General features: G+C 36.7%; 1 protein-coding gene across 3 annotated transcripts in view; it reads right to left on the minus strand.

Moving 5' to 3' along the window:
- Nucleotides 1-878: 878 nt before the first annotated feature.
- LOC101856665 overlaps nucleotides 879-11,554 on the minus strand; it is a 36,882-nt gene continuing 26,206 nt past the window's right edge. For all 3 annotated transcript variants that reach the window (XM_035970144.1, XM_013083336.2, XM_035970143.1), the window contains 8 exons: nucleotides 9,144-9,232; nucleotides 8,252-8,450; nucleotides 6,882-7,001; nucleotides 6,183-6,271; nucleotides 5,097-5,301; nucleotides 3,916-4,035; nucleotides 2,973-3,272; nucleotides 879-2,586 (listed from right to left, as the gene is read on the minus strand). In XM_035970144.1, the coding sequence (XP_035826037.1) occupies nucleotides 2,473-2,586; nucleotides 2,973-3,272; nucleotides 3,916-4,035; nucleotides 5,097-5,301; nucleotides 6,183-6,271; nucleotides 6,882-7,001; nucleotides 8,252-8,450; nucleotides 9,144-9,232 (1,236 nt within the window). In that variant the 3' untranslated portion in view covers nucleotides 879-2,472. The remainder of the gene's footprint in view (nucleotides 2,587-2,972; nucleotides 3,273-3,915; nucleotides 4,036-5,096; nucleotides 5,302-6,182; nucleotides 6,272-6,881; nucleotides 7,002-8,251; nucleotides 8,451-9,143; nucleotides 9,233-11,554) is intronic.

The raw sequence follows: 11,554 nt of genomic DNA on the forward strand, positions 1-11,554 counted from the left end.
CTATCTGTTAAGCAGGTTTAAGAATCTCTTTTTTTTTTCAGTGGTAGCTGTACTAATGAAGTGAATTTGATCGAAGTTCTGAACTTTGCCACCAAAGATAATACCCACATCTAACCTATCAAAGAAAGGTTGGTTAATGTCTCGATAACAGTGGCAAAGTTTTTTATTTTCTAAAACATAGGTATAATTATTCTGATCATACTTAATTTCTGTTCCCTTTGAACAGAAATTTATCACATTACAAAGATATACCCATACATCATGTGTTTATATCACAAAACTAATGTCTGTGTACAAATAAGTCAAAAGCAATACAATCACGAAAAACACAATGGCTAGAATTTTCCAGTTGAAGTCTGAAGTTGCTTATGCAAGGTCCACATATTTTAATGTTGTGACTTAATTAACAAGTCTAATTTCAAAGCATCTTACTACCCATTTAAAGTTTACAAAAACATTTTAAAATGTGTATGAATGATGAAATATTGAATGAAAAGCAAAAGGCACTTTTTTTGTACACCTTGCAAGCATGTGTCACATTATTAGTTTTTGATTTAACTTAGTCCTGCCTACGATTCCTTTTACACAAGTAAGCACCACAAGGCCTCCAACTCTCTTGACCTGGGAATCATTCACAACTGAGAAGAACTCTGACAACAAAAGTGGCTCCTTTTGTGAGAATGTCTGATGCAAAAGTTAAGACAAGAGTCAAATCTCATTTCAGTAAATCAAGGAGCTGAACAGGGACTTCTATATATATTGATGGAAGACTTTCTTCGTTTTCAGCCATAGGAAAAAGAAATTACAGTGGAGTCCACTTATAACGAGTCCTGAAATAACGAGAAGTCTATTATAAAGACACTAGTCTAAAACCCCCTTTTTTTCCCTTCTTTATCTTAGTAAATAAAATACTGCTGTTGCGCCATCAGACAGTCACACGAGTCGGTTATAACAGAATATTGCTGCTGCTGCGCACAGCGCACAGACCAATTAACCAGAAAAAAGTATTAAAACCTCGCCAGTTGAGAAAGTCGTTGGTGATCCAGCGAAACAAAAAATGGGAGAGCCCACGCGAACCAACAATGAAGGTGGCAGCGAAGGAGTGGGGAGGGCGTGGCATGCGCAGACAAGCAGAACGCATCGCGTGATAGGCCCGCCTAGTCTAGATTATCTAGGCATAGCCTACCGTGCCTCTCACTTCTCTGGTGCGGGAAGGAGATGTCACAATGCTGTTATATGGAGTGAATGTGTGACATGCGCAAGCAGACGCAACGCACCACAGGGTGTGGTGGGGTGGGGTGGGGGACACACAGCGGGCGAGTTAGCCTAGAGCCAGAGCCCATTCTTTCTGTCCGCCAACACCGAGCTGTCAACATTGCTAGTGCTAGAGAAAGAAACCTGATTCGATTTTTGATCAAGTAAGACCTTGAGAGAAAGTTGAACAAAATCACCATCAGGGGAAATACAAAAAGTTATAAACAGAACACCAAACTCATAGATTAGGCCTAATTTACTATTTCCCTTTCATTTATTACTGGATCCCTTTTAACGAGAATCCTGCTATTACGGACAGTTCGCACCAGTCCCCTCCCTCTCGTTATAACAGGATTCCACTGTATCTGCTCTGAAGGAGAAGTCTTTGAGCCCACCATAAATAACATACTGTGAACATGAGAGCACAAGTGATCCTGCCTTCTCCAGTGAACTGTCATCCCACAGGGTAGAAAAGGACACGACAACTGAATTTTGGCCAAGTATGAAATTATGTCTGATAGTCTTGAACATTTGTTCTTTTCTAAAAGAAAATAGCACAACATAAAGGACTGAGGGTACTCTTCATTTAAAGATAGAGGCTATTCAGTCTCAGGTTGTAATCGAATGTAATAGTAATAGAGAGTATAGAACAATGGAATATTAATTCTTTTGGAGCAATGAATGACCTCAAAAGAGAATCAAATAAATAAGCCTTGTTTTTTTGCAAGGCAAATTTTTTTTTAAATATGCAATGAAAGATATTCGGTCCTAATGGAATTTCATAAATGCGAGCTAAATCACAAAGACTTCAACACATCAAAAAACATCAACTAAAAAGGTGAATTTCAAACAGAAATACTTCTTTTTAACTGACTAAAAAATATTCCCTTTTTTTAAGACTGAAACTACTGAGCTAAAAAAATTCAACTATTGACACCAAAAAGCATGCTATCCAATGTTCCATTTTGTCTTTTATTAGGATTTACATAATTAAAAATAGAACTAAGTTACTGAAAGACAAGTTCAATATATGCAACAAGAATACAAAACTTGGGAGATTTTGGTTTAATTAATCATATATATTTCTGAGCTAATGCTGAGCTTTCCCTGAGAGTAGCAACATAGCAGCATATCTACTTGTATAGAACTTTTGAGATATGTTCAAGCCTAGGTGTTCCCTCCATTATGACCAATAAACTGCCAAGCATGGCAGTGAGCTCAATAAAACTCAGGCTCAAAGAAGTTGCAGTCTCCAGTCAGCATGAGGTGGCAGACGCGATCTGGGTTGATCCTGTGGGCGTAGTCGACGTACAACTGCTGGTTGACAAAGACCTGAGGAGAGAGATGGAGTATGAAACATGAGCGGGTAACTGGGAGCAAGTAGAGTCTTAATCCCATCACATTAAGACTATGGAGTAGACATGCTCAGGGGAGGAAAAAGGGTAGTCTTCAGCAATGCAAAGTCAAAGACCTATCAGTGATCCCAGTTTACAAGACATATCTGATGGAATTATTTAACTGACATTAAAAATCAATCAATTTATCACCTGGTTTAAATTTGTAGTGCAAATCTGGATATTGTAGACTCCTGTATCACCAAGAGCAGAGTATAGAATGTTCAAAACAGCTAGAATTTTAAAAGTTTCTGGAAAAGTCTCAGCAATAAAGTTTAACGAGCTTTACATTTACCATATCAGCATTCCTTGAGCAACACTTACCCTATATGCATCGGGCAATCGTAAAATGTTAATCTCGAATCTGTCTTCTGGCTCAAAGGGGAAGTTTGGCTGTTCTCTCTCCTCCTCGCCCCAGTCTCCGCACTCCAACGTGTTGCGGATCGAGTCCTCTCCGCTGAATCGAGGGTTGAAGTGGAAGGCGACATCACTCCCGTACTCGGGGTCATCCCCACACTGCAAGTTGATGGCGAAGGAATCTGCCTCCTTTTTGGGTGTTCCGATCAGGGAAATCCATGACCCTGGGTCAAGGTTTCCGGGCAACTTATCAACAAAAGGTCTCTCCTGGACATAAGAAATATTATGGTGAGAACGTTTTTGTGATTATCTCAATGTACAGTTTTTATGCAGGACATTAATAAAGCAAGAACAAAACTGCAGGAGAAGATTAAAAGCACCACCACAAAGTATTCTAAATAGACAGAAACTATGCAGAGATCAGTAACAATAGAGACAACATTTACACAAGTTGGATGCATAGTCAGTGCTAATTGTGATGCAGCAAAACATTGGGGGGAATAGGAAGAAAATAGACCAAAGTTAGCTTTAGATCAGTAAATAAAACAGGTGTGGCACAAAGTAAGCCTTTGCCTTTAGTCTAGAGACCTGTATCACTTTAACTTCAAATGGGACAAATTACAGTATACAAAAACTTCTTAAACTCAGTATAGTATAAAAAAAACATTTAGTTTTCAGTTGTAAGTAGAAAGAGATTTTGGCAGTCCAGTGACTGTGTAACAATAGTATGACCCATGATCATGAGTTCAGTTCAGACACGTCATTAGTTTGACATTAAAATTCCACTGGAAACTTGAAGTTTTCAAGAAATTTCCCCACAGAATGATGCTATATAGCTTTGCCTTTGATTTCAATAAACAGCACTGTGGGCATACCCTATAAGTTATATAACTGATAAAAGGAAACGTACCACTCTCCTCAGGATTTTAACTTCATAGATGTAGGCTTCTCCTTGAACATTGATTCCTTTGATGTCTTCGACATTTCCTCTGGCTCTGAAACTGGTCAGTTTGCGGCCATTGACATAAATCTGAAACATAAGCAGAATAGTCAGAACAGAGTGAAAAAATCAATAATCCACATGACCTATACTGTGAACAAAATTATTTTCTTAACGGGAGCAGCAACCCTAGAGAACCATTTTCTATGTTTGTTGCCCGAGATCAAATCTAAGTACACATATAAGTTAGGCATAGTAAAATCCTTTGATACGCAATTTTATTTTGGTATATCTACAGCAGTTGTTATGGAAACGTCCACCATCTTGAAACTAAACAATGAATTTCAAATCCCTAAGGCTTTCTTCTTTACAAACCAAATTTGACCCAATTTGGAGAGAGTATACCTGAACCAGTCCCTATCAGAGTAACAGCAAGTTTTTTTCAATAAATGCAAAAGAAAAAAAAAAATGAGAATTTTCCCAAAGAATAAAAACACTTCTTCTAAATTTAGGTTGCGTAGTCGCTTGCCAATGGAAAAGTTTTTTTTTTTTCACAAATATTTCTCTGTTACATTGATGGCAGCCTTGCCAACTATGTCTCCTGAAAGTTTCATGTCAAAAGGACGAAAACTAAGGAAGGAGTAGGTAAAAAACTGAACAAAAAGTACATTTTGTGAAAACCGACAACAATTGTGAAAATTCACTATATTAATCCATCCTCATGTTTTCAAAGGCAATTCACGAGGAGAATAAAGACTTTCTCCATTGTTTCCATGATATTTTTAGACAAAGAACTGGTTGACCTTCAAAAATCAGCCAACATCCCAATGTACATAGCCTGATCCAAAATCTGCAAAATCAAGGGTCGCTCCTCCCCTTAAGATATATATTTTCAATAATAACACAATTTTTCTATACCACAGTACAGGTTTACTTTATTGTAATTTGGAAAATTTGCAATAACTTCTTAGAAGTACATTCTTAAAATAAAAACTAACTCAAATATTAAAACTGGAAAGGAAAAGAAATGGATGTACGCTGTCAATATCTATTTTATTTGATATAGTCTGGAGAAAAAACTCAGACTCAATAAATTATCACACACAAAAAAAATGATTTATGCTCCAAATAAACAAGTAAAAGTCAATGACCTTGAACTTGTTTTTCTTGACAACGATTTCCACTTGAAAGGGTAACATCTCCACAAACGGGTGTGGCAGATCATGTCTTTCCTCTTCCTGCCAGTCGCCATCATCCTTGCTGTTGAGAATTACCTCCCCTTGATCACGACGCGGGTTGAAGTGAAGGCCAACATCATCATCCATAGACGTGCCATACATCAAGTTGATGGCAAACCTGACATGCAAAGAGCAAGACAAAAAAATAATAATATATTTCTGAACTTCTAGAAGTACAACACTACTCAGGTGAGTTCCATATTGTTTTGAAGAAAAGCACCCACAAACTCATGAGTGAACAAAGGTATAGGAAAAGGACATGAATGTCATTCATCTGCGCAAGATTGAGTTTCAGTAAAGAGAAGCACATAGACACAATAACGGTCATATAGTGCGTGGAAAAAGTAAGACAGATGGACAGAAACAATGGGGGGAAGGAAAAAAAGTAGGACCTACCAGCGACGTCCTCAAACCACTCACTCTCAGCATGATCACAATGAAGTCCCAAAAGTTTGGAGTTATGGTATAATGGTAGATTAGAGGAAATGCTTTTGATATTTTAGTATGTTGTGCACAGTTATAAAAACATCAACCAGATTCCATGAGAAATTTAGATACACAACATAGTAAACTGAATTTACATTGTTACTCCTCAGAGACATACAACTTTCAAAGAGTAAGAGAGTAATTTATGTCATCTCAATACGTCATATTTTACACTCTTTAACCCTATCAGTACGTCGTATTTTACTATTGTATCCATACGACGAGGGGAACTCTGTGCCACCACTTTCCAAAGAGGAAATTTACTCGTTAATCCGATCCGTACGCTTTGCATAGCAATCTGTCAAAATGAGTTTTTGAGAAATACTGAAAGTTTCAAAGAGATCTTCCTACTAGAAGTTTGCTAAAATGTGAAGAATACAACCCCCGGGGTATAAAATGACCTCACGGCGTACGAAGAGGGTTAAGGTCTTACAATGACAATTCAACAAATCTATTGTGGTCTTTGACGAAAACAACAAAGAAATGAAGAAAAATAAATAAAGTCCTCCATACCTGTTTCCTTCTGGATAGAAGAACCCTTTTGTAACAATCAGGTCACTCTTCTCCAGCCCAGATGGAATCTCTTTGATATAGTCTCCAGGCTGAAAAGTTGACAATAACACAAATAAAAAATAATTCTGATATTTCTGACATAAATTATTACTTTGCAATTTTATTTCTTTATCTAGATAATGTTTAAATATCACTCACATAAAATAATCACCAAATGGTTAAAGGAGAGCCCAAGGTTGGGGTATCACCTAATGAGCAGGGCAAGAGTCATCCAGAAAATAAATACAACTGAATAGTGAAAGACTGAACAGAAAGAGACGAAATACAGTCAAACCAGCTCTAAAGGCGACCTATTCAAGGCAATCACTTGTAAAATGACAACTTGCCCACTTCCTCCATTGCGTTTTTATTGTAATTAATAAAATGACACTGTCTGAGACATTTACCTAAGACAATCAATTTTATCTTCAACAATTGGTGGCCGTCTTGGACAATTTGGAATATAGGCCTACCACCTACACATAGATATCTAGGTCTATAAAAAAGCTATTAATGGCTTAAGTTAAGGTCTAAAATATAAAAACATTAGAGGAAAAGACAAAGAAAAGAACTGATCAGGGAAAGAATAAACATGGAAAGACATTTTACAGTGGCAAAACACTCATCTTAATATAATTCAGTAGCTTTTGTCTCACATACCAAAGGATCTGTAAACTCTACATCCATGAGTGTAACATCTCCTTCAATGTCAAGGAAATAGATGTCCTCAGGCTGGACACGGAAGTCATATGAGGTGAAGTACTTCTCGTTGACATAGATCTGAAAAATAATTTTCTTTCATTTAGACCCCAAATGTGTATCACATATTTCACAGCAAAATTAGAGAAGACAATATCAACCATTGGGTCAGATCAAACAAAGATTCATGAGGAGGATAGTATCCCTATTTGGCTAGGGTCATTCTAGAGTGGCAGGCAATGACCATGCCTCCAAAGTAACTATAGCAGCTGTGGAGATTAGCAGGCTAATGCTCCACAAGACCACAGGCTTATTTTCCCTCAAGCTTGGTTGTAATTGTTTTACATTTTCATCAATACAATATATCATTAAGCTGGCGAGCTGCTCTGATACCCTGCTTGTAAAGGCCCACCTAGGCTGAGAGGGAAACAGGCTCCAATAAGATAGCGTACGTAACTCCATAAAATAAAACCTTACCCTTGAGAGAATCAAAATCATGTCTGCTGCGTGAAACAGCAATCAGCTTCACTTTTACTCCACAGATACTATTTTTTTTCCTTAAGGACCATCTTTCAAGAAAAAAAGCAGATATTGAGTTCCGTACACTTATGATCATCATAGAGAACAGCGCAACTTGTGGAATATGCAGTCAAAAGCAAACTTGGAGCACCGTCAGGAACAATCAGTTGACCTATGACAAGGACAACTCATTGGAGTGAAGAGCAAGTATAGTCTAGTAATCTTTGAATCTCTGCAGTAAAGTAACTAAAGTAACTATCTCTATAATCACAAAGACCTTGCTCTGGAGAAAATCTAGGTAATTCGCTACCTTAGAATTACAAAGTTCTATCTAAATTTTTAGTTGCTTTGAGTTACTAAGACCATGAGGTCAGAAACCAACTGCTCTATCAGAATTGTAAGATTATTCAGAGTCGTTACCAAGATCAAAGAATTGCATTCGAAACAGCTTGACATTTTGTGCAATCCAAAATTTTTTAGGTCAAATTTCTCAAAACTAAGTACTGAAAAGAGAGAGCTTTGTAATTCTAGGGTAGTGAATTGACATAAAAGTCAGACAGTTGGGAGTCATTTATCCTAGGTCTGGAACCTATCAAAGTCAAACCTGAAATTGCTGACCTATTATCACCTGCTTTTTGTAGTAATTAAATAAAATAATCAGACAGTCAAGGAATTAGACAGTCCTTGTTCAATGTCAAAATTCAACTTCTTTAAAAGACGATTCAAATGCACAATGTACATTGCCCATAATATTCTATATATTTACTAAAAACTCACAATACAGGACACAAAATTATTTTTGGATTCCTTACCATGAAGCGGCCATCCCATGCAATGAATAGTACATCGAAGAACTGACCACGATGAAAGGGAAACCAGCCCTGACCTCTCTCTTCCTCTTGCCAGTCTCCCACTCTGGAGTTGAGGACAACGTCCTCTTGATCAGGTCTTGGGTTGAAATGCACACCTACAGTCTCACCATCAGGGTCAGCGTTGAAGTTAATAGCAAACCTAAGACATAACAAAGTAAAGGAACCTGGACAATGTTGTATTAAACTTCATGATTGTAAATTTCCTGAAAAAAAGCCAGGGTTCACTTCGACACAAACTGAAACACAAAATGTTGCCACGTCATGATAGCCTTGAAAATCTTCACAATTTAAAAAAAACTGTTTCAGCTCCTATTACTGGGTTTTCAACCAGAATGACCATAGACCAGTATCCTCGTCGCATCGTACAGGCAGTCCTTTCAAGACAAAAGATAAGATAACTCTTGTTAAAATGTGCACGTAAGAAAATATGTTCAACTTTTCTTGAAACAAGGTTTCATTTTCCAAGCAAACACTAAATTAAAAAGTTTCTATGTTAGCAAAGCTGATATATTTGTTAGAATAAAATATTCTCGCCTCTCAGTGATGGGTAATATGTGCCTTACAAACACAGAAAGCTTCCATGGTCTTGCCTGTCAGACCTAATAGACGGCGCCCACTGGACGATCGATTTGGTTCTGTTTGATTTCTGGTGGCTTCAGTGCACACTATATAAATGGACCAACTGACCAAACTGATTGCTCGACATGAGGCCTTGACAGGTGCATATGTATTTACAATACCTCAGAAAATTTCTCTTTGCGGAGATCAGTTAACTGTTTTCTTATCTTATCTTATTCTATCTTCTTAATTACCACAATTTCTTGCAACTTACCTCTCAGCATCGTCATTGACATATCCCCTGACCCGGAGAGCCTTGCCCATCTTAAGACCACCGGGAAACTCTCCCCTGTAGGGAACTCTCTGAGGACAAAAGTGGATGTATAGATAGGCATGACAACAACAATATCAGTGGCATGTAGGCTACTTTCAGGTACACTGTACAAGTTTTGTTTACTTCAATGGAATGGATTCTCTTGAAGCTGTCATGGTAGTTTTGTCAAGTTGACAGCATAAATAAAATCAACAGAAATGAGAAAAATGAAAAAGAAGAGTAAGATAACAGCTATGCAGTACACTTCAAGGATGCCTCTACTGAGTTTTAATAAATGTCAAAACAAATTTACCAATTACCCACAATGTTTTATCAAAACTGCAGTTCATGAACTTCAGCTCTTTATTTGGCCCAAATGATCTTGAACTAAAGGAAATAGATTGTGCCACCTAATTCCTCTGCATGGAGAAAATATTATTAGAACAGGGTTTCATTTGTAATTTATTTTTATGAATATTATTACAATTAAACATAAAATCAAATTTTACAAATTACGATATGTACAATATGCATACATTTCATACATATGCATAATATTCATAATATCACATCATTCATGCTCAATAAACGATTTCTGTTAAATATACTTCACCAAATAAATGAAACAGCTACACAGAGTTAGCATGAACAAAGAAAAAATTCCTTCAACAAAATACTTTTTTTTAAAGAGGGGCTCATTTTGCAATATTCACCATCTTCAGTAAAACCATTAAAGGAACTAAAGACACACACCACACAAATTATCTTTTAAGAGCTTTTAATACACTGAACTATTCTTGACTATTTGAGAAGAATTTCTTTGTCTCTTAAAGCCTGTGTATCAGTGTAACAGTATTAGCCTAAGTAAAGGTTGTTTTGTCCAACAAGAAATATGTAACCTTATGATGACGCAAACACAAATTTCATTTTTGGTATCATACCATTTCTTTCCAAAAAGAATTCTTAAAAATCCATCCACGCCACGTGCTCATAATGAAAGAGGGATGTTTGTGACAATGGGATGTATTAAGAGGCTACAAGAAATAAATATAATAACTGCAACAAAAAACTATTACTGCTAAACGGTATAATAATATGATCTACAATAAAACTAAACAAAATGAGTTGGTTGTCACTTTCTTCTATTTTGACGCATCATTATCATACACAAACAGTCACAGGGTCAAAATAATCAATGTCCTGGCCATCCCTTTTAGACAATCTGCATAAATTTTAGCAGGTCTTTCATCAATTCCAAAAAGTAAACTGTCCCCAAAAAGCCAAACACATTTCTTTGACCAGTTGCTGAGAAGTCGGTTTCCACTTCTGATTATAACCTTTGGCCAAATTGTGGGGGTTTTTTTCAGACTCCCCAACTTCAATTTTCAGTTAAGGTAACTTAGGAATAAAAGCCGCTGGACTAATGAGAGTTTACAAACTCATTGGATTTGGAGAACATCTTTCTTTTGAAACTGATACTTATATGGCTAAATATGACAACTCACTCGCATGACTTGATTATGTTGTGATATATAGATCCACGTACTGATTCCACAATAACAAAGAAAGATTTTTAGTTCCACTCATAATGATCTACACACAGCATAGAGATGGAAAAAGAAATGTTTCTATATTCAATTTATAGTTATAGATGATTTATGCTCCAATCAACACAGCTCATGTCATTTAGGAGGCAGGTTGCTTTAACCCTGCGCACCAATAACCCAGGCTGAAAAGGATTTAGCTTTCAACAGAAAGATGAAGATATGCAATCAATAAAAAATCTCACACTGGAACTGAATGCTTGTCTTCTATACTGCAAGTGCAAGGTGTCCAATTATTTTCACCTGACTTTATTTTTTTTTAAATTCAAAAGATTGATATCTTGTCGAATGCCGTAAGTAACATAGAAAAGAATAAAGGACCTTTACTTTATAGTGAGTTTGTACAAAATGTTCAAATTTCATCCTAACCAACAAGAGGACGATAACACTGAAGAAAAAGGGGAAGGAGCAGATCATAATGGCCCCACTTTTTTACTTAAGAAAATCATTTGGAGGAAAATGAAAGAGCAGGTGATGAGAGATGACAGAAATCAAAACAACTAATAAACGCATTTTAAAAAATAGAAAGACAATAAATACGAAAGAAGCAAAAACTATCGAGGGAGAAGGCAGAGGAAATGTAGGAAGGAATAAAAATGAATAACAGGTTGTGGAAAAGGGAGGGAGGGGTAGCGATTGAGAAAGTGGGAAGGGAAGAGAGTGAGTGAAGAAGAATAAGTGAGTTAGACAGAGAGAGAGAGAGAGAGAGAGAGAGAGAGAGAGAGAGAGAGAAAGAAAGAGAGAGAGAAAGAGAGAGAGAGAGAGAGA

Source organism: Aplysia californica, unplaced genomic scaffold (assembly GCF_000002075.1).
Source record: "Aplysia californica isolate F4 #8 unplaced genomic scaffold, AplCal3.0 scaffold00225, whole genome shotgun sequence".
Lineage (NCBI taxonomy): Eukaryota > Metazoa > Mollusca > Gastropoda > Aplysiida > Aplysiidae > Aplysia > Aplysia californica.